Genomic DNA, 24,993 nt, shown 5'->3' with positions numbered 1-24,993 from the left:
GTGAAGAACCCATAGAGGATAAAAATGGAGTAAGGAGGGACAATCTGCCATACCCATGGAGTGAGGTAGGTTACCAACTCATCAAATATATCTCATGTGAGGGTAGATACAGTGTTGTTTATGGCTACCATTTTAGGATGCTTGAAGAATTAAGATTTGGGGTAGAAACACCAGTTCACCAAAGACTCAGCATACCCTATTTCTTGATGCAATCACTCATAGACTCCAACAACAAAGTAAAGGAAGGGAATTCCCAACAATTGGCTCACCATGGGTTGATCAGGATCCTCATTGAGGATGCCCTCCAAAACCTCAGGATCCCTATAACATGGTCAGTCTTCAGAGACTTACCAGCAGAGGATGACATCAAAACCCTCACCTATGATGTTAGTCCTTCTGTCAGTGAGGAGGAGGCAAAACAAGAAGAAGAATATATAGAGCTAGATGGGGATGAGATGGATGAAGAAGAAACTAATACAGAGGAACATGGTGAAGCAGAAGAAGAAGGGGGAAAAGAGAAGGAGGAGGATGCTGAAACAGAGGAGGAAACGAAGGAAGAAATTGATGGAGATGAGAAAGAACAACAAGAGTATGAAGATAACAAAAATAGAGAGGAAGAAGGCATTGAAATAGAAGGGGAAGAACAAAAGGATGAGTCACCTATGGTGTCTCCAGAGGCCCCTAAGAGGGAGGCAGCAACTACCCTCACTGCTCTCAACACCCCAGTCAAGCAAAAAGGGAAAAGAAGGAGGCAAACCCCTCTATATTTCAGAACAAGAAAGAGCACAAGAATCAAACAAGGGAATCCACAAATATCAACAAAAATTCCTATTGAGATTGAATATTCCCCTACACCAAGAGACAAAATGCCTTCCCCTGAGTCACCAATCACCTATGTAAGGAGGCCTAGTACTAGATCAACTTCCTTAAAGGGTAAGGCCATCCTATAGGATCCACAGCGAAAACTATAGGAAGCACAGAAATTGGAAAGCAAGGTAGGGGAGCAGCAAGAAACAAAAGAGGAAGACCCTGAAACAAAGGAACCAAGTCCCCAACCTAACCTAGACTCCTACTACCGGTTTATTAAAGGAGTCAGGGTAATACCTCAAAAATTTGCCATCCCATTGTTTTTCGAACTTGAGAAGGAGAGGGCCAAAACCTACAGATGGATGCAAATCGCCAAGTCAAAAGGGGTGGAAGACATTGGGCACATGGAAGAGAGGCTCAAGGAAATGGGCAAAGAGCTAAGTGGCTTAAGGGACAGAGAAGCAATAATGAGAGATCAACTTGAGAGGGAAAATGCATGGCTAAGAGTACAAATGCAGGAAAGGGAAAACCAACTAGCATGTATGGCCAACTTCTCCTTAGAGGCCATCCAGTGTAGGATTCCAGCTAAATCCTATGCTCTTTACCTCAGAGAACAATGGCTGCAATTTCAGATTAAAACACTAACATAAATGGGCAACATGCCATTTCAAGACTACAGGCAGTTTATTGATCTTTGTGATCAAAGTACACTAGAGGATAGGGCCAAAATGGTTGAGTTTTACTTACACAACATGGCCCTCCTAGACATGAATTTTTGGGATCCTAATGTCGAGCTAGGATGTCTACAATTAATGGCTTTGGCATCATGGATGAACCATGAGGAGTCAAGGGCTGCAAAGATGAAAATAATATTGGCCAGAGAGAAAAATGAACCTCTTTTCATCAAAGCTGAACAATCAAATCCCAAGGCCCTAATCAGCACCCATAATCTAATTGCAAATGATCCTCAGCTGGCACCTAGATATCTTGCTGCCCAAGAGCAAGCAATTTCACATTTTGAGGATATGTTTAGGCTGCTAGGAGATGATAGTATACATGCCTGCTTAAGGATATGGAACACACTGCCACACAACTTGAAGATCAAAGAATATCACTCCCCTCAAATGTTGAGAGAGGCACTCAACAGGACACCTATGTATAAGCAATCAATGCAAAGGTTGAAGGTCAATTGGATAGGCCTAAAACTCAGTCCACCACTACTCTTAGGGATTCTAGAAGGGAGAAAAGAAGAAGATGAAAAGAGGTAGTGGGAAGAAGTAGAAAGGAAAGCAGGCTTCTATGAACAAGAAGAAGATACCACAATAGAGGCATGGGATGTCAAAGAGGCTACTAGAGCCATGAAGGACATGGACATTGACTAAGTTGCTCAGAGGATGAACAACACTTTCAGTAGGGGGGTGATGATGAGCCTCATCATTGGGTAATTATATGGGCCTTAATTCACCTCCTAACTTAGTCAAACCATCTATTCTCACAACTTATTGCATACTTTTGATTATATGTTGTTTATGAGATGAGTTAGAATTCGATATTTTGCTTTGTGGTCTAATGTGCATTTAATGCAGGATTAAAGGATAAAAGTAAGGAATTTTGGAAAAGACCTTGGTCAAAACTTGAATGGGACAAAGGAGAGGAATTATAGGAGGTAAAACCTCCTCATTTACTACCCCTCCATTCGAATATTCCTCTATCAGCTCAGAGTGCAAACAACCAAATCATGAGGACTAGAAGGCAGCCGAGCAAGTGAAAGTGAAGCACTAGTTTATCTCGAGTTTAGGAGCTGAGCCTCCCTAATTTTAAGGAAGTCATTGGAGACTTTAGATGTATAAGTAGAGAGGCCTAGGACCTCAAAAGGATTCAGATTTTTTATTGTAAAACTTTACCCTATTTTCGAGCTACAAGACTTGTGACAATTTTTGATGTAATCCATTGTTTTGATAATAAGAATGAGTTTTGTTTTGAGCCAACACTGAGTTAACTCAGAGGGCTGAAGCTCTTATGTTAGGGCCCAACCCTAGCAGCCAAGGCTCCTCTTTATTGTACATGTATGCTAGCATATATTCATGGTTTAATCATTCATTTGCTTAAATAGCTGCATTTCCATTACAATGTTGTAGCGTATATTGGTTGTGTTTTAGTTTGCTTCCATTTGTGCCTTCTTTCAATTAGTAGGTTAGCAAGGAGAAAAAGATCCCCATAAGGTTTTCAATACGTGTCTTGGCCTCACCTCCTCCCGCTGGGACCATAAATTGAGGAAGAGACCCTTCAGCAACCCCAAAAACACAGATTTCTAGTTCTTGCATGAGTTTTGGAGTTTGTTGTCTTGATTCAGTACTTGGTTCATTTCATTGTCATCTTTTCCCATCACTCTCTTTCTGTAATAAGATCTCACTCATATTCTCATTTCCTTCAGCACTTTCTTCATGCATAATATATGCGGAAGCTAATAAATCACATCTTAATCAGATTATACCCGTGGATTTCCTTACCGTCCGATCCACAACGAACCTAACCAATCACTGTCAACTGCATGTCACATAGCTGACGTATTCATTTCAACGTTTGACTTTAGGCACTCCAAATCTCCACCGTCGATCTGTCTCGCTTGATCCAACGGCTATCGCGTCACCCGCTCGCCAACTAGCTTGGCCAATCTCCACCGTTGATCAATCCCGCATGATCCAACGACTATTGTGCAATCTCATGTGAATTCTTGCATGACCGATATCCGATCGAGAGCACGCGAGAAAAGTGGTTTTCCCGTGCTACATGTCACTCACTTAGGCTAATCGCGTGAAATTTAGGAATATCACTTACAGCTCTTAGGGCGCGCGAGATACTGCTTACCACCTACAAAGACCGCTCCATCATTTCACACGTTTTCCACCCTTCTGTCGACACATGACTTGATGTAATCCATCCATCTATTAACTTAATCTCCTGTGATAATATCTCCACTGCTCATCTTCCATTAATCATGTTCGTTGATCCGAGTAGCGATAAGATCTCCGCCGCTCATCTTTCGTTAATCCTGTTCGTTGATCCGATTAGTGATAAGATCTCTGTCACTCATCTTCCATTAATCATGTTGGTGGATCCGATTGATCCAACGATTCCTGTGCACTGCTGCTTCATTGCTTCTTCCTTTCACTGATTTCAATCTTTGATTTCTCTTTCGCTTGACTCCTTCCCGAATGTTGTTCTGCATATTATTTAAACGCTGCCAATCCTGAGCTTTGATTTGGTTATTCAATCAGACTCCAATACTGTCTGATCATTGGAATACTCCTCCGAGCACTGTCCTCTCTCTCAAATTCTTTTGGAATTCCCTGCACACTTATGTTATGCATAATTACTCTAATCCACACATAGTTTATAATTCAATTACTCAATACACACCACACTATCCAAACACTTCATAAACCTTCTAGCCATCCTCAACCAACTTCCATCCACCTGTCACATCCACAAGAACAATGAAATTGCATGCTTGATTTTACCAAAAAAACCAAAAAAGTGAAAACAGATTTAATTTAGTTTCCTTGCTCACACATTAGTATGGTTTGATGCTCTTTACTTCTATAACTTAGATAGCAACATTAGGTTGGTGTTGATTTAGCAATTCTGCTTAGCATACCTGTTAAAATGGTTAATTAGGATATGGTGTGATTTAGCATTACATGTTGTTTTCTTCTTTACAGCAGTAGAGTAGCTCTCTTAAGATAGATTTTCTCTTCTTCCATAAGAAGTTCAAGCTTCTTCTAGTTCTATAGCAGTCTGGCTTGGAACCCCTGGCATCTCTTGCCAGATGAATAGTGACAACAGGCAGGACCTTCACTTCTACTTGTGCATATAGCACTGTCACTTCCAAGTTTGTACGAACCCTGGGTTGATAAGTAAAGTTGGTAGCCCAGGAGTTGCAGCATCCTTGCTGCAATACTGGCGCTCATCAGTTATCACAATGCAACGTTGGACCATGGTTCAACAAGGTTCATTTTCTTATTGAGACAATTTTTGTCACAATGCGAAGTTGGACCATGGTTGGCCATAACTAACCATTGTTTACCATGATTGATTTTAGAAAAAATGGTTGACCATGGTTGAGCATGTTTGATCATGTTTGACCATGGTTGAGCATGATTTATATTATAAACCCAAGTGAATAATCTATCTCACCTAGACGTCCATTCAGTTTCATTTGTTTCCTTGTTTATTCCAGCATTTACTATTTTTAGCAGTTTTTTGGGTCCTGAACTTCCAAAGTAGTTTTGACCCCTTAAACGACGTTTTTTTTAAGGTTCACTGAAGGCTTGTGGACACAGAAAAACCTGTAGTACTTGAAGAGACCTTTCCAACAAGGTATTTTACACACCAAATGAAGACAATATGACCACGTTACTACCCCTGGAAGTTGGTTGCCCAACTAACCCCAACGACGCCCAGAAACTCTTGTCGTTACATCTCCTGGGGGTAGGGTTTTGGTTGTTTAAGTTTTTCTCATGTTTTTCAATAATAAATAGGCCCTCGATTAGCCTCATTATAACACAGTTTAGAAGCATGTAGCTGCCACATCTCTTCTCAGAGATAAACTACCATGGCCCAAGCTAGTCTTATTTCCATTATGTTTGTAAGCATATTTCAGTATTTGATATTAATGAAATGAAGTGGTATTTCTGCTACACTTTTGTATTTATGGTTATATTTGTAATTTGTTGCATTCCTATTTAAATCGGATCAATCTACAATTTTAACAATATTACTTAAAAATCATTTTTCTTTATTAAATGTGTACTATCAACATTTCCATATTAATTTTAGAGAATTACCATATAATACATTTAAAATCACAATTCTTTTAAAAGTTAGCGGACCAAAACATGTTTAAAATATTTTTGCCTATTAATTTATAAAGCATGATATGTACATTTTTTTTTTTTATAGAGTTACTAACTTGCGATATAAAATATTTATTTATTTATTACAAAATTAACTAACCAAAATATATTTAAACCAGTCTAGATTCACTTTAACTCCATATCTACTAAATGAAAAGATGATCAGATCTCTTGAGATGCAAACATCTTTTAGAGTGAAAAGCTATTTTATCACTATTGGTGCTTAGTAAATCCAAACTTAAGATGGATGTAGGCTGGTTTAATTTCCCCCTTTAAATAGGGTATATTTCACGTGAATACTATGGGTCAATATTGTGGGGTATCATAAATGCGGAGCTCAAAAACCACTAGTAACTTGACCAAGTCAAATTTACATTAACAACCCAAAAAAATTAATAATATAGAATTAAAATTTAAAAAAATAATAAAAAGATAATAATAACATAGAATTGTTTTTTATTATTATTTAGTTTGAAGTTATTTTTATTTTAACACAAGGTTATTTTGATTTATTTTTATTTTTATTTTATTCTGATTGAGTCAAAATATTTACATTACATTACAATATTTCTGCCATACTGGACTAGAGCACCTCTCAACATAAATAAATTTTCTATATAAAATGTTTAAAATCAAAAGCTCTTAAAAAATTAAAATTACCAAAATCAATAAATTTAAAGTTCTTTGGAAGGTAATCTTGAAATTTACTCACTATTAACTTTAAAAGAAACAATAATTAGGCAACCTGTTATCTCTTAGAGGAAATTGGTTGCGGGAAAACCTCTAAGGTAGCCTATAACCTCTTTGAGGTTGAAAGATGGTCCTTCAACCTGGAGAGGGATCTCTCCCAAAAATAAACTACTCTAGGTCACTGTAGTAGTAGGCTTTGCAATTGAGTTCTATGGTCAGAGTTATCAAAAAATGAAAAATGAAGTTTGGTTGGGATATGTGAAAAATACTACCTTTGGGCATGGAATCTCTGATATAAAGACAATAGCTACCGGCCATACAAATCAGTCTAATAGAGATAAGATAGTTGGAGGTTTCTTAGAAAAATCATTAATGAGAGATGGTAGGAGAAAGTAGAAGTAAACATCATAGAGCAACCACGTGAATTCTGCAATTGACAAAAACATATATGAAGTTTGAATAACCTGAAACAGAGCATTTACAAAGAATTCTATTTCATAACCTTTATTCAAATTACTGAATATCGATGGATTCAAGTTTTGACTAAGAAAGAGGAAAAACATCATAAGAAAGCATTTACAAAGAATTCTATTTCATAACCTTTATTCAAATTACTGAAGATCGATGGATTCAAGTTTTGACTAAGAAAGAGGAAAAACATCATAAGAAACTGACTGAAAACCTTCAACACATGAATCTTTGAAATGCTGTAATACTGCTTGCAACAAGTTCTATTAATATCAAAATAATATACACCACGTCTGATCTTTCAAAGTATTCTCAACCCTTCTTCATTACAAAGTCCTTGTCTTTATAGAAAAGACAAACTAACTAAAAACCAGTTTTTAGCAAAGCTTTAATTACAAAGTCTAAATAATCACAACGTACATCTCAAATACATGCATATAAAACTTTCCAATCCTATTTGCATCTAAAGATCATGTTGTTTCTGGAGTCATGGCTGGAGATAAGGATCAACAAGTCAAATTTGGTGAGGTGGCATCCAAGTCAACAAATGTCCATGGGTTTTTTCCTCACGAAATTTTGGAAAATAGGGTCCAATGATCTTGTCAAAAATACAAAACCATGATAGTTGTTAGAAAACTGAGAGAGGTTTTTCTAAATGGGTTTGTTGTGGACAAAAACCTCTTTCGGTTTTGAAAAATTCATTCTCATTTGTTTGGAAAGCGTGCCCGAAATTACTGTGTTGTACAGGAAAAACAGAGTTTTAACTGACCATTTTTATAGAAATGCATTGCTACTCCCGTTGTCAGCACATTTTCCTTTTTTAATTTTAATAATGATTTTTTTGCTGACGTGGAATGTCCCAGCCTAAAAACATGAAGTTGAAATTTTATTTTGGCATTGATATTAGCACTATCAGCCAATACCTGATAACACTGACACTCCTATTATTAGTGTATTCATTGAAATTTTATTTTTGGCACTGATATTCCCACTATCAGCCAATACCGGATAACACTGACACTCCCATTGTCACCTTATTCATGTTAATCATTTTTCTATAGCTAATAAATATTAATAACCCCATTTACAAATGGTAAATCAACGTTGATACTCACGTTGTCAGCACTTTAACATTGTTTTATTTACAAATATTGACACTGACAATGAAACTATCAACACTTTTAAAAATTAACAACTAAAATTATAATAATACCACTAATTAATATTAATATATATATATATATATATATATATATATATTAATTTTAAAATAATTTTAAAATTTCAAAAAAAAGAATTACCCAAACATATATATATATATATATATATATTTGTTGAGCCAACTAATATATATTCGAAAGAAAAAGAATTAGCCCACCAATATATATTTACAAGATTTGTGTTTAACCCGCCAATATATATTTAAAAGACTTTGTTTTAGTAAATTTGAAGGTAATCTTAAAATCCACCTCATTGATTTCAAAGGATCTCGTTATTTTGTCTTTCTAGAATTCGTATGTAATCTTAAAGAAGTCTACTCATTATTAACTTTATGAAATTGGGAATAAAATTAGCCAGCCAATATATATTTAAAAGATTTTTGTGTTTATAGAGTTTGAAGGTAATCTTTTAAGTCTACCCACCATTGACCTCAAAAGTTTTTGTCTTCGTAAAATTAGTAGGTGATCATAAAAAGAAGTACTTCATTATATATAATATATATTTAAAAGATTTTTGTGTTTATAAAGTGTGAAGATAATCTTTTAAGTCTGCGCACCATTGACTTCAAAAGATTTTTGTCTCCCTATAATTCTTAGGTGATCTTAAAAGGAATTATTTCATTATTTCAAAGCGACAAATTACAGAATGCTTTTTGACTTCATTGACTTACTCTATTAAAATTTCTTTGCAAGATTTGTTTGCAAGATTTTCCATTTGGAAAGTGGCCCGTATCTCTTTACACGACTTCACTCGTAAAGTTTGGAGGTACGAGGTCCCATAACTATTGACTTAATTGTTTTAAAATATGAGGCCTTCCCTTAATTTTTATGGAAAGTGGGGCCCAAATCTTTTTCTTACTTTTAAAGATGTGTTATGACTATCGACCTCATTTTCCATGGAGGTGGGCCATTCAACGTTTTAAAGTCTAAAGTTTTCTGGAAATACTCAAATATTTTCACGCTCATTTACTTCGTTGTAAAAATTTAATAAGTCGGACGATACTTCTAGATTGATTTTATTAAAGTCAAGCATCTTTTGATTATGCTGTTTTGTTTTGATTTGGAAAATTAGCACACCCACCCACCCACCCACCCAACATTTCCACCGTCTCTGTTACGTTTGTATTTCTCATCCTTATCACCACGCAATAACGTCAGAATCTTTATTTATAAATAAACCAACAAACTCAAACCATTCCCATTCCTGTGAGAGCAGAAGAAGATGCAGATCTGTAACGCCCCCTCTCTTTTTTGGCCTTTACTTTTCCTCTTTTCTTTTTCCATTCTCATACTCACTCCCTCCATATTTTCTTCCGCCCTTCGGTTGTCAGACCACCGGCATCCTCATCACGGCAATGCTTCCGATGAAGAGGCTCTCCTTGCATTTCTCTCTGCAATCACCTATCATCCATCTCACTCACTACTAACCACGTCGTGGAAACGCAATGTTTCGTTCTGCAAATGGACACGTGTCATATGCAGTCGGCGCAGGCAGAGGGTGGTTTCTCTCAATGTGTCGCACATGGAATTACAAGGTACAATCTCTCCTTTTCTCGGCAATCTCTCCTTTCTTAGAATACTTGACCTTGGCAATAACAGTTTCCAGGGTCACATTCCCTATCAATTGGGAAATTTGTTTCGCTTAAAGAAGCTTTACCTGTATCTGAATCAACTCCACGGTTCTATTCCGCCCAATCTTGGTAGGTGCCGCAGACTATCGATTTTTTCTTTGACCTATAACAATCTATCAGGAAGTATTCCCCAAGAACTATGTGTCCTCCCCAAGTTAGAAACCCTTGCCTTAGGAGTTAACAGTTTGACGGGAAGAATACCGGCCTGCTTGGGAAACATATCCTCTTTGAACGCGATAGACTTGTCTCGCAACAGCTTTCATGGGACTATCCCTTTGGAATTGGGTATGCTAAGCCAAATCAACTATATATCAATGGGTCTTAACAATCTCAGAGGACAAATCCCATCTTTCTTTTCCAACTTCACCAATCTTGGATTATTGGATATCACCCTTAACCAGTTGACTGGTCACATTCCCGCCGAATTGTGTAGCAAGAACACACGGTTGACTGCACTGTATCTGGGTGTTAATCAGTTGAGTGGCACCATTCCTGCATCCCTCTTCAATTGTACAAACCTTCAGTTGGTCGACTTAGATGACAATCAGCTCTGGGGAATGGTGCCCATGGAGTTGGGTAAGTTGACGCAGCTCCAATTACTCGACCTAGGCGCGAATCAACTGGTTAGCGGTAGCAGCACAAGCATCCCCATTCTGACTGTGCTTACTAACTGCTCCACCTTAAATTTTATAGATTTAAGTTATAATCGTCTCACGGGACGTTTGCCCTTTTCTATAGGCAGCCTCTCAAGAGAAATATACTCTCTGAACTTGCAAGAAAATGAATTATATGGGGAAATACCTCCACATATTGGAAACCTATCTGGTTTAACATTTCTTGATTTACAAGGTAATTCTTTTACGGGGACAATCCCAGCCACACTTAAAATGCTTCAGAAGTTGGAAAGGCTATTTATGGGAAAGAATCATTTACGAGGAAATATTCCAATGGAAATTGGGCAACTCAAAAGTTTAGGGCTTTTGGATATCCATTATAATAATCTTTCTGGAAGGATTCCCAATTCTATTGCTAGCCTTTATCAATTAAGATATCTATATCTTAACATGAACCAACTATCAGGAAAAATCCCTGCGAATCTAGGGAAATGTGTGAACTTACTACTGTTAGACCTATCATACAACCAACTTAGTGGTGACATACCACCTGAGGTTGCAGGCCTTGCAAATTTAGCTTTCTATTTCAACCTTTCAAACAATTTATTAGAAGGCCCCTTGCCTTTGGAATTAAGCAAAATGACTATGCTTCAAGCTATAGATGTTTCTGCAAATCGACTAACTGGTTACATTCCAAGTGGGCTTGGAAGTTGCAAAGAACTCGAATATGTAAATCTTTCTTACAATGCACTTGAAGGTCTGATCCCAGTCTCACTCAGTGAACTTCAAAGTCTTCAAAACATGGATTTCTCCTCCAACAATTTGTCAGGTGGAATACCCACAGTGTTGGCAAATCTCAAAATGCTCATTCAAATGAATTTCTCTTTCAACAACTTGTCAGGAGAGGTCCCAAAAGGTGGAGTTTTCAAAAAGCTTGGTGCCACATCATTTATGGGAAATCCTAGTCTTTGTGGACCTTGGGTAAATTTGTCTCTATGCTCTAATCACAAACATAGTAGTGTTTCTCATTTGAGAAAAATTGTCATGCTTATTGTTATAGTTGTCATCGCTATTGTATTGTGTTTATTTCTAGGAATCTTGTGTAGACTAAATCACAAGAGGAATATCCCTATAGAGGTTGGGGCATCCTTAAATATGGGACACCAAAGGATTTCCTATGGAGAGCTCAGCGCTGCAACAAATGGATTTAGTGATGCCAACTTGTTAGGAGTGGGTAGTTTTGGGAAAGTGTACAAAGGGGTTTTGAACAATGGCACAATGGTTGCAATCAAGCTTCTCAATTTGGAAAATGAGGGAGCTCACAAAAGTTTTAAAAAAGAATGCAAAGTTTTGGGTAGAGTTAGGCATCGTAATTTGATTAGAATCATAACCTCATATTCAGATCTCCAAGTGAAAGCTTTGATATTTCCATTTATACCAAATGGAAGCTTAGAAAAATGGTTATATCCTGATGCTGAAGTAGAAAGTGGTTTGACATTGCTACAAAGGTTGAATATAGCAATAGACATTGCCCAAGGCATGGTGTATCTCCATCACCATTGTTTCATGCAAGTGATCCATTGTGATTTGAAACCAAACAATGTGCTTCTTGGTGAAGACATGACAGCGTATGTAATAGACTTTGGGATTGCAACCATATGCTTTGCAAATTATGAGGATTCCACTCTCACTTCTACACTTGCTCTTAAGGGATCTGCAGGCTACATTCCTCCAGGTATTATTTGAATAGAATGACATACTATACAATGTTATGAGTTTCATATTTTTATCAAACATTTTGAATTAAACACCTTATGATGAGAATGTATGAATGCAGAATATGGATTGGGTGGAAATGTCACAACAAAAGGTGATGTTTATAGCTATGGAATCATATTGTTGGAGATGTTGACTGGAAAGAAGCCAACCAACAACATATTTGTTGAAGGAATGAACTTGCAGAAATGGGTGGGTAACAATTTTCCAAATCAACTAGGAGAAGTGGTGGACAAGAGTTTACTAAGAAGAACTAGTACAAGCACTCAAGTAGATAAGGATCTCAATTGCCTTAGTCAATCCATAAGTATGGGTTTGTTTTGCACAAAAGATTCTCCTGAAGAACGACCTACTATGGTGGACATTGTGCGTACACTCCAATCTATTAGAGACACCTTTCAAGGAATTGTTGGCATTCCAGAATCCCATTCAAATTCCACATATTTGTTAGATGATGCAAGTACATATCACAACATCACTAGCGAAGACCAAATTTCTTCTACATTCTAGAGTGTTGTAAGTGGGTGGTAATTTTGTCACTAGACCATAAAGTAATTTTAGTGCATTGTCATTAGATACATGTAGTTTGAGTTTTATTCGCCTTTTTCAGGTTGCAACTTGTTTATTAGTCTTGGTCACCTCTCCTTCTACATGCATGTCTATTGTTAGACAAAAGTGTGAGTAAAAATAAAGTTGTTTATTAGTCTTAGTCCCCTCTCCTTCTACATGCATGTCTATTGTCACACAAAAGTGTGTGTAAAAATAAAGTTACATAAGCTTTGAAGATCATTTTTTTTACAAAAATAAAATCTCCTATCTTTGTCTTATGAAAACTTTATGCATATAAATCTTATTACATCTACAATAAAACACACTACAATTTTGTTTTACTTGTATTTTTTTGGCCATATAAATATACTAAGAACTTTGCAGGTTCTTTAAGAGATTACAGAGAAAATCAATGGTATTTTTTGTTCCACAACCGTTTATAAAGCTATCAATTAAAATAAAGAGCAAAAATATGTTGACCAAGATTAAGTTTTCTATACTTTTTCACATATCTAATGTGTTACGTCTTCATAGTAACACTATGAAGTTAAAATTGCGGAATAAGATCAATATGCACATGGCACAACTAGCTTATCCTCAAATTTGTTAAGAATTACAGTAGACACGTAATTGTCATAGATCTAGAAGGAATTAGGCTTGACACATATTTCTATGGGGCTACTTGGTAAAATTGAGTAGCACGATTATTATTATGAGTTAAGATTTAGATTTTGATATTTTTTACGAAATATAATTTATTGTCCTATGGTTTTAATTATTTAAGACCAAATATGAATTTTATTATTGTCTTTTTGGTACATAAAAATATTCTACTAATTTTTTTTTTTTCAAAAAAATTTGAGATATGGAGAGAGTTTAGAGCCTAATTAAACTAGCACAACCACATTAATAAACATGGTTGATATATGCAGATAAACATATAATAATAATAATAATAATAATATATAAAAAAATTATATTATATTAAAAATAATATATTTATTAATACATATATATATATATATATATATATATATATATATATATATATTATTAATATATTAATTTTGTTAATATATTAATATAGATATGATTATTAATAGGAAAAAGTTACATAAATTATAACATCATTTTTTTTACAACTATAAAATCCCCTATCTTTGTCCTATAAAAACTTTATGCATATAAATCTTATTACATCTATAAAATCTCCTATCTTTGTCTTATGAAAAATTTATGCATATAAATCTTATTACATCTACAATAAAACACACTATAATTTGGATTTACTTGTATTTTTTAGGCCATATAAATATACCAAGAATTTTACATGTTCTTTAAGAGATTATACAACAAATCAATGGTTTTGTTTCCACAACCATTCATGAAGCTATCAATTAAAATAAAGAGCAAAAATATGTTGACCAAGATTAAGTTTTCTATATTTTTCCACATAGCTAATGTTTTACTCTTTTATAGTAACATTATGAAGTTAAAATTGTGGAAAAAGATCAATGTATACATAGCACAAATAGCTTATTTTCAAATTTGTTAAGAATTACACTAAATACATAACTTTCATATAGATCTAGAAGGAATTAGGCTTGAGACATATTTCTATGAAACTACTTGATAAACTTGAGTAGCACAATTATTATTATGAGTTGAAGATTTAGATTTTGATATTTTTAAGAAATAGAATTTATTGTCTCATATTTTTAATTATTTAAGACCAAATATGAATTTCATTGATGTGTTTTTGTTGCATAAAAATATTCTACTAAAAATAAAATGTTTCAAAAAGATTTGAGATAGGGAGAGAGTTTGGAGCCTAAATAAACTAGCACAACTTCATTAATAAATGTAGTTGATATACACCCATAGACGTATATTAATAATATTGTTTATAATAATAATAGTTAAAAAAGTGATATTATATTAAAACTAAAATATTCATTGATATATTTAAATATATATATTAATTTTTTTAATATATTAATATAAATATTATTATTAATATTAAAAAAATAATATTAATAATAATAATAATATTTCTAACACAACCTCCCCTCCTTCTATATGCATGTCAATTGTTGGGCAAAAGTGCATGTAAAAATAAAGTTACATAAGCTATGAATATCATTTTTTTTTTACAGCTATAAAATCTACTATCATTGTCTTATGAAAACTTTATACATATAAATCTTATTACATCTACAATAAAACACACTACAATTTGGTTTTACTTGTATTCTTTGGGCCATATAAATATACCAAGAACTTTACATGTTTTTAAGAGATTATAGAGCAAATCAATGGTTTTGTTTCCACAACCATTCATGATGCTATCAATTAAAATAAAGAGAAAAAACATGTTGACCAAGATTAAGTTTTCTATACTTTTCCATATATCTAATGTCTTATTCCTTTATAGTAACACTATGAAGTTAAAATTGCGGAATAAGATCAATATATACATGGCACAAACAACTTATCCTCAAATTTGTTAAGATTTACACTAGACACATAATTGTCATAGATCTAGAAGGAATTAGGCTTGACACATATTTCTATGGAGTTTCTTGGTAAAATTGCGTAGCACAATTATTACTCTGAGTTGAAGATTTAGATTTTGATATTTTTAAGAAATATAATTTATTGTCCTGTGTTTTAATTATTTAAGACCAAATATGAGGTTCATTAATATATTTTTGGTGCATAAAAAGATTCTATTAAAAATAAATTGTTTCAAAAAAATTTGAGATAGGAAGAGAGTTTGGAGCCTAACTAAACTAACACAACTACAATAATAAATGTGTTTGAGTTCCGCGAAAAGTCCTAAACAAATACTAATACTAATAATAATAATTAAAAAAATAAATTATATTATATTAATATTAGTATATTCATTGATACATTTAAATATATATTAATTTTATTAATATATTAATTCTGTTAAGATATTAATATAAATATTATTATTAATATTTAAAATAATAATAATAATACGTCTAACACAATCCCATCTCCCTCTATATGCATTTCTATTGTCAGACAAAAGTGTGTGTAAAAATAAAGTTACATAAATTTTGAAGATCAATTTTTTTACAACTATAAAATCTGCTATCTTTGTCTTATGAAAATTTTATGTATATAAATCTTATTACATTTACAATAAAACATACTACAATTTGGTTTTACTTGTATTTTTTTGGCCATATAAATATACCAAAAACTTTGCAGGTTCTTCAAGAGATTACATAACAAATCAATGGTATTTTTGTTTCCACAACCACTTATGAAGCTATCAATTAAAATAAAGAGAAAAAATATGTTGACCAAGATTAAGTTTTCTATACTTTTCCACATATCTAATATGTTACTTCTTCATACTAACACTATGAAGTTAAAATTGCCCAATAAGATCAATATGTACATGGGACAACTAGCTTATCCTCAAATTGTTAAGAATTACACTAGACACATAACTGTCATAGATCTAGAAGGAATTAGGCTTGAAACATAGTAGCACAATTATTATTATGAGTTGAAGATTTAGATTTTGATATTTTTAACCAAAAAAAGTTGTCCTGTGTTTTTAATTATTTAAGGTTAAATATGAATTTCATTAATGGGGTTTTGGTGCATAAAAGTATTCTACTAAAAATAAAATGTTTCAAAAAGATTTGAGACGGGGAGAGAGTTTGGAGCCTAACTAAACTAACACAACCACATTAATAAATATGGTTGATTTACATCCTGGAATTAGTTTCTTCAAACATAACGTCTAGCCATCATAGATTCTAGCATTATAGATTGGGAACATATTAATAATAATATTGTTTATATATATATATATATATATATATATATATATATATATATATATAGATATATATATATATATATACTAATTTGATTAATATATTAATTTTCTTAATATATTAATATAAATATTATTATTAATATTAAAAAAATTATTAATTTTAATAATAATGCATCGAGCACAACTCCATCTCCTTCTATATGCATTTCTATTATTAGGTAAATAAAAACAAAGTTACATAAGTTATGAAGACTATTTTTTTATGACTGTAAAATCTCTAGTCTTTGTCTTATGAAAACTTTATGCATATAAATGTTATTATATCTACAATAAAACAAACTACAATTTGGTTTTACTTGTAGAACTTTACATGTTCTTTAAGAGATTATAGAGCAATGGCTTTGTTTGAAGAACATTCGTGAAGCTATAAATCAAAATAAAGAGCAAAAATATGTTGAACAACATTAAGTTTTCTCTACTTTTCCACATATCTAATGTGTTACTCCTTTATAGTAACACTATGAAGTTAAAATTGTGGAACAATATCAATATGTACATGGCACAAATAACTTATCCTCAAATTTGTTAAGAATTATACTAGACACATAACTGTCATAGATCTAGAAGGAATTAGACACATAACTTGAGCACTCTCTTTGCTGCATTCCAATAACCTTCACATGGCTGATGCATGAACCTGGAAAGTATCCCTACAACAAAAGCTATGTCAGGTCGAGTAGTAGTTAAAAAATTAAAATTTCCAACAAGTTGCCTGTACTTTATTGAATCGTAAAACATACTTCCTTCAGTGGAAGCAAGCTTCAAATTCTACTCCATAGGAGTAGCGACATGAGTACAATCTTGCATCCCAAATTTGTCCAATATAATTTTTCTGAGAAATGAAAATGTCTTTGGGTTTCTGATCAAATTCAATCGCTAAATAATAATGTAATAAACCCAAATTCCCATGTAAAAAACTTTCAATAATTCTTTTTTAACGGATGCTATATAGTCATTGTTTTTTCCTGTGATCACCAAATCATCTACATACACAACCAAATATACAATTGACTTTCCAATTTTCTTAACAAAAAGAGTCGCATCATCCAAATCAAATAAATTATAATTCAACTTGAGAAGGTGTTCAGTTAACTTTTCATACCATGCACGAGATTCTTGTTTCATTCCATATAAAGCCTTCACTAACATACATACCATTTTTTCTTTGCCTTTGGCACCAATACCTTTTCGTTGAAACATATAAACATCCTTCTTCAAATCGTCATTCAAAAAAGTTGTTTTAAAATCTATATGGTGTATCTTCCAGCTATTCTGAGTTGCAAGAGAAAAAAAAGTTCTGATCGTGCCCCATTTTGTTGTAGGAGCAAATGTCTCTGTGTAGTCAACACCTTCCTTCTGAGTGTAGCCTTTTGCTACAAGCCTTGCATTGTATTTATCAAGCAAGCCATCTGTCTTGTATTTAAACTTATAAACCCATTTGAAACCTGCGAGAAGATCCAATAACCTCCAAGTTCCATTTTTAATAAGTGCATCATACTCCTTTCTCATTGCATCCTGCCATTCATCACAATTAGCAGCTTCTTCAAAACAACTAGGTTTGCTAATTGTACAATGACTGAATTCACAATCATGAGAATCATTACATGAATCACCTTTAGAAGAATTTCCTATTTCAAAGTCATCATATTTGCTTGGAAATCTCCAAATACGTGTGGATCTTCATAAATGTTGTTGAAGTGGTTGCGATGGTTACTCATCTTGAAAAACAAGCTCAAGAACAAGCTCTTCAAGAGCAATTTCTGGTCCTGCAGAAACATTACTATCATCCAAATTTTCTTCAGCAATAACATTCTCATGAGTAAAATATGGAAGAACCACAGACTGATCTAGAATGGGAACCCCCCCTTCAGTATGTGGAACATCATTATCAGATTCAAAATAGAATTTTTGGACGAAAATTTCTCCAAATGAGTCAGATTTCTATCAACAATGGAATTATCTTTGTCACATTCAAGAAAAATAACATCTTTGGAAAGAATAAATTTCTTCTTCTCCTTATCATACAACCTGTAAGATTTGGAAGTAGCAGAATATCCCAAGAAAATACATTTGCGACTCTTAGCACCCAACTTGTTGCTCTGATGTTTAGGAATTAATGCATAGCATAGAGAACCAAAGACTCTAAAATGTTGAACAACATGAAGATGATTATACTACATTTCATAATGAGATTTATTATTTATGACATAAAAAGGACAACGATTGCGAATATAAGCTACACAAAGCACTACTTCTCCCCAAAATATTAACTTAACATTCTTAAAGAACATCATAGATCTAACCATATTAAGCAAATTTTTATTCATGCGTTCTGCAACGCCATTTTGTTGTGGATTATAAGGTATGGTAGTCTGATGTTTGATTTTGTTGTCCTTTAAATACTGTTCAAAAGTATTAGAAGTATATTCACCACTGTTATCAATTCTGAGAATGCCAATGTTCAGTTGAGTTTCATTTTTGACCATCAAATGAAAAGTTTTAAAATTTTCAAATACTTGTGACTTATCTTTCAACAAATACACCCAACACATTCTCGAATAATCATCAATAAATGTCATCATATATTTGTTACCATTGGCAGTTGCAACAGGCATATGACCACATAAATCTGAATGTATGAGACCTAATTTTCTTGAAGCTCTAGAAGAAGAACTATGAAAATGCTACTTAGATGTTTCCGCAAAATACAAGCATCACATGGTGTAAGCTTTCTTGGAATTGTAAGCAATCCTTTTAAACCTTGTTGTCTTATAATTATGATATTGTCACAGTTAATGTGACCAAAACGAGCATGCCATAATAAACTAGAATATAGAGTATCATTTCAGTGTGCTAAAAGAGCAGAAATATCATTAGAATTCATTACAGTAAATGATGTGCCATTCAATTTTAAAAGTGTACCTTCTTCAACACCAGTCATAATGACTGCATGATCAGATGCTCTATGTATCTCAATGATGCCATCGAAGATATGTATGGAATGCCATTACTGTCGAATATGTAAGAGACATTAGATTTCTTTGAAATTGTGGAATGTAAAGGACATCCTGTAGAACATAATCTGCAACCTTTGGTATCTTCAAACAAATGGATCCAATTCCTGAAGGCTTAATTTGAGATTTGTTAGAAAAATATATTACTCCATCAACTTGGTCACTGAAAGTTTAAAAAGAATCTCTCCTAAAAGTCATATGACATGTGACACTTGAATCCAGAATCCAACTGTCTTGACATGAAGAAAATGCAGTACTAATAACATAATTAATATTAAAATTGCAATGAGAAACCATATAATGTGCAGAATCTGATGATTTCCCCTTATTTGGTGGTGGTTGATCTTTCTTTTCATTCAATTGTTCTCTCCTTTCATTGACTTTCTTCCAAGGAATTCTACAATTAGTTGCAGTGTGACCAACTTTTCCACATCTAAAACATTTGACATTTTGTTTTCTCCTTGCTGCCTATCACCTTGATTATTATGGTCCCTCCTTCCTCTAAAATTTCTTCTACCAACTATTGAAATCAATGAAGTCATGATTACTTGCACCCAAACAAATCCTTTTGCAAATATGAATTATGTGCAATATTCTTTAAAAAGAAAAACATAAATCTCTTTCTTCCTTTTAATTTAAACAAAGATTTGGCTTAATGGTTTGTTAGTGAGCTCCAAAAATAACCCAGTAGAGAGTTAGGTTCAATCCTCATTGTTTCTCTTTCTCTTTTCCTCTAAAAATGATCCAAGATCTTTTGCTTATAGATGTATTAAAGAATTACATGGATAAATTGCAGCTTAACCATAGAAATTTAATGTGCACATGAGAGAAGTGGAGAAACACATAAAAGCACGAAAGAAGACAAGAGACTTGATAATGGAGTTTGTCCAATTTGGACTACGTCTCTGGGCCCTGCTCGATCAATGGGGAGACTTCATTCATTAAGTGGCATGAGAAAGAAGAAGTAAAATCAACATTTACAAAAGGATTCTTATACCTCCAATCTGGAAAATGGATGAAAAATGGAGAGCTCTGTTGTAGAAACTGACATCACCATTGAGTTCCTATCGCCAAGAGGTGTAAAATCGATATAAAACTTGCACAATTCTGACACTGGACCAAAACTGGCCCCCTGGAAAATGTGCTCAAGCAAGGTTCCGCCCCCTATCCTAGGCCTGCTCATGATTCCGCCTCCTGCAAACCATATGCCTTGAAAAATGTGCGTGCTCTCCCCTGGGCGCACTGTGAAAAAATGTTGATATATGGTTCGGTGGGCGGATCTACCAATGAAGGCGGTTTGGCGCATTGGCAATTAAGGGAAATCGTTGAGGAGGGGTCGGGGGATCAAATCTCGCCCCTCTGTTTTTTTTATTACATAGTGGTTAAAAATTTGAATTGGGAGGCAGGTCCACTGGTCTGGTGGCCTGCTCCCCTAAACTTTCACTGACTGTTTGTGTGGTTATGAGTGGCGTAGAGGGGAGGCGGGGTTGACAACCCGCCCCCCAATACATATATAGTTTATATGGATGCAGTGGGCACCGGGGGCGGCAGGGTCATGGCCGCCCGCCCCATATATATATATATATATATTAAATATGTATATTATTTAAAAATAAATAACGGTTCCACCGCCCACTTAAAAGTTTTCCAGAACCTTAGGTGATATTAGACAAATTAACGGACTTGCAATTTCGCCCGGAAAATTGGCCGGATTCCGGTGCCAGATTCTTGCCAAATTGCGCCCTCCTTAAGCCTACCACATGGGTAAGTCAACCCCAAACTTTGACTCCTTCTATCTTCTGCATACGGACTTTGATTGGAGTGTCATTCGCACCGTTGGAATCAGGGCAATGAGCACTTCGATATGATGTCAAGTTAATCGACTTTCTGCCACTTTGAATTTTGAGACTTTTCCATGCCACTAGTGTCTGGAGATCCAACTGGATCAATCCTCCCCATTGAGGAGCTTTTGGACCCCCAAAAGCTTTATCAGTCAATTAGAAAGTGAGAGAATTTTCCCCTCACTCTTTCTTTTTCTAGCCATTTTTCCTTGCTAGGGTACATCCCTTTGAAACCAACTCGAAAGTATTCCACATCTCCCTGTCGTGAGCTGGTTCTTCTGTCAAGGATGATATCTTCAGGAAACTCATTGAGATATTCTGGTGAAAAATCATCAACTGTAGTTACTGATCCCACCTCTTCGGTGTCCATAATCAATCGTGGCTCATAAAGCTTAAGTTTTCCACATTGAACACTATGGAGTACATTTGCATATATGTCGGCAAATTGAGATGAAAGACATTGTCTCCAATCTTCTCCAAGATGGTGAATGGACCATACTAGATTGGTCGCAACTTCTTCCCTTCTCTCGTCATTCTGTCCTTGCTGATATGGAACCACACTTTGTCGCCCACTTGAAATTGATGGTCGACTCAGTGTTTGTCATGTCGAGCCTTGTACCATGACTAACTCTTCTCCAATTTCTCCTATACTGCTTGGTGAATCAATTGGATCTGCTGAATGAATCGCTGCACTTTATCCCTGTCATCACGTCCACTGGAGTCATCTTCCCTTCCAAAGACCCTATCAAAAGGATCTTTGTGCAAGTAGATAAAACATGTCTCAAATGGTGAACGATGTGTAGATGAGTGCACTGCTCGATTGTAGGAATGTTGCACATATGGAAGATAATCATCCCACAACTTAGGATGTTTTCCACAATAGCCTCGCAACAAGTGTACCATGGTGTGGTTGACAACCTTTGTCTGTCTGTTAGTCTGTGGATGAAATTCTGTGCTTCTTTTCAACTCGGTGTCCATCATCTTCCACAAGTTGGTCCAAAACTCTTCAAGAAAGCGAGAGTCCCAATCTGACACAATCGATGTGGGCAACCCAAAATGGACCCAAACATGCTGAAAGAAAAGATAAGCAGTCTTCTCTGCAGTGATTTACTTTTTACAAGGCAATAAAATACACATCTTACTAAAATGGTCAACGACGGCATACAAATAGTCATGACCTTTTCTAGACAAAGGAAAATCTCCTACAAAATCCATCGACACACTTTACCATGGACAACTCGGAATAGGGAGTGGTGTGTAGAGCCCGAGTTTTCTATTAGAGGGCTTTGAAACAGAACACATCACACATCCCTTTACATAGCGAGTCACAATGTTATTCATATGAGGCCAAAAGCAAAATCTTTGTACATGACACAGTTTTTTCAACACCAAAATGACTAGACACAAGGGAGGTGTGGGCCTCCCAGATTACATGTACCCTTTCCCCTGTGGGTATGCACAATTTGGCAAGGTGATACAACAGTTTTCCCTACAAGTGATAGTTGTCCACCTGTGAACCATGGGTTAGTTTTTCATAAATCTCCTTAAAGTCATCATCATTAGCATATTTTTCAGCATAAATTTCAAAAGATAACGAAGCATTATGAAAAATAACATAAGCAGAAATAGGAGGGCAAGACAACATATCAACCACTTTATTGCCAGTGCCCTTCTTATACTTTATTACCATATCAAATTGCTGAAGAAAATCCATCCACCTAAAATGACGAGCTTGCTGGAACTTGGTTTGTGACTGAAAATAATGCAAGGGCTGATGATCCGTATGGATGATGGTCTCCTTGTCGATCAGGTAGTGTTTCCACTTTTTCACACTCTGGACCAAGGCATATAACTCCTTGTCATAAGTGGGATAGTTTATCATAGCCTGAGAGAATTTCTCTGAATGGTAACATATCGACTTCTTTTGCTGCATTAGTACAACTCCCATGGCATATCCGCTGGTGTCTGACTCAATCTTGAATGGCTGTTGGAGATCTAGTAAGGCTAAGACCAGTGCAGTGCTGATATTTTCTTTCAACGCTTAGAAGGACTTCTACTGCTTTCCTCCCCATTGAAAGAAATTCTTTACACTTGTTAGTGTGTGTAGAGATGCTACAATAATAGAGAAATTGGCAATAAATCTCCTCCAATACTGTACTACACCCAAAAAGCTGTGAACCTCAGTTACACCAGTAGGCTTAGGCCAATTTACAATTGCTTCAACTTTAGAAGGATCAATTTTTCACTGACCATGACCAACAATATGACCTAGGTAAACCAAAGAGGTTTTCCCAAACTCACACTTTAACAATTTTACATAGAGTTTTTCTTTTTTCAATACATCAAGCACTTTCTTTACATGACATACATGTTCATTCCAATTTTTACTAAAGGCAAGAATATCATCTAGATATACAAGAACAAATTCATCAATGAAAGGCCTAAAGAGATCATTCATGACCTTCATGAAAGTGGCTAGAGCATTGCAAAGTCATAATGGCATCACCATCCATTCGAACAACCCCTGTTTGGTCTTGAAGGCAATTTTCCACACAACCTGCTCTGCAATTCAGACCTGGTGATAACCACTACGCATATCCAATTTGGTGAAATAGATAACATTCTTTAATTGATCTAGTAAATCATCAATGCGCGGGGGAGGGTAACGATTTTTTACCGTGAATTTTTTTAGTGCTTGGTAATCCACGCACATCCTCCATGTGCCATCTTTCTTCGGAACTAATACAATCGGTGAGCCACATGGAGAAGTGATCGGTCTGATGACCCCTTGGTTCAATAGTTCGTGCGCCTTCTTTTTGATAACCTCCATCTCAATAGTCGACATCCTGTACATGCCAATGTTTGGTAAAGGAGAATCATGCTGCAAATGGATCTTATGTTGGATTTCCTTCTTCGGAGGTAATCCCCTTGGTTCTTGAAACATCTCATCATAGTTAGAAATTAATTCACATAATTCCTCTTTATGCACATGATCACAACCATGGAAAGCATCGGATAATTCAGCATCTTTCCCCCTTACAACCATAAGCATGCAACCCTTACTGGAATTCACCAACCTCTTCATTTTTCCTGCACTTACAAGGATGGCATTGATTCTAGTTTGATGAGCCCTTACAATATATTCTACCCCATCATTTGTGATTTAGTATTTGTTTTCATGACGGAAGAAGACTGCTTTTCTATCATATAAATATGGACTCCCTAATACCATGCCACAAATATCCAATGGTATCACATCAAGTTCTACCTCATCCACTAACTTAGAGGCGATCACAAATTTAACCTTGCACTGCTTAGTTACATTCAATTTTTCTTTATCATGTATCCATCCAAGCGGGCAAGGTTTTGGATGTGGTTTGGTTTTTAAGCCTAACTTCTTTACCAAATAGAGTTTCCATGATCCAGGTCCGCCTTCCAAGACCTTTTAATTTCGTGATGTGTTAAATTGCATTTTTAAAAGAACATAAGTGAATACATTTGCATGCTGTAAAGAAGAGGAACATGTCAATCATCAACACACGAAAACATAAGCCATTGATAACGGAGTTCGTCCAGGAGGG

At 34.8% G+C, this 24,993-nt stretch overlaps 1 protein-coding gene across 1 annotated transcript; it reads left to right on the top strand.

Moving 5' to 3' along the window:
- The first annotated feature begins 9,314 nt into the window (after positions 1-9,314).
- LOC149173266 (uncharacterized) lies at positions 9,315-12,929 on the top strand. The gene is made up of 2 exons (XM_089427898.1): positions 9,315-12,081; positions 12,184-12,929. Exons 1-2 carry the CDS (start codon positions 9,324-9,326, stop codon positions 12,630-12,632), a joined length of 3,207 nt encoding a protein of 1,068 aa, XP_089284024.1. The 5' UTR covers positions 9,315-9,323; the 3' UTR covers positions 12,633-12,929.
- Positions 12,930-24,993: the final 12,064 nt, after the last annotated feature.

Source organism: Pinus tabuliformis, chromosome 4_2 (assembly GCF_031772625.1).
Source record: "Pinus tabuliformis cultivar Carrire ecotype Pingquan chromosome 4_2, CPIR1, whole genome shotgun sequence".
Taxonomy (NCBI): domain Eukaryota; kingdom Viridiplantae; phylum Streptophyta; class Pinopsida; order Pinales; family Pinaceae; genus Pinus; species Pinus tabuliformis.
Note: the sequence above shows the minus strand (reverse complement) of the source record. Positions and strands in the feature narration are given on the sequence as shown.

Excerpts from the sequence above, each read along its gene's own strand:
- LOC149173266 (XM_089427898.1), top strand. The coding sequence starts at position 9,324 with ATGCAGATCTGTAACGCCCCCTCTCTTTTTTGGCCTTTACTTTTCCTC. Across the intron at positions 12,082-12,183 it reads TGCAGGCTACATTCCTCCAG|AATATGGATTGGGTGGAAAT; the intron begins GTATTATTTGAA and ends GTATGAATGCAG.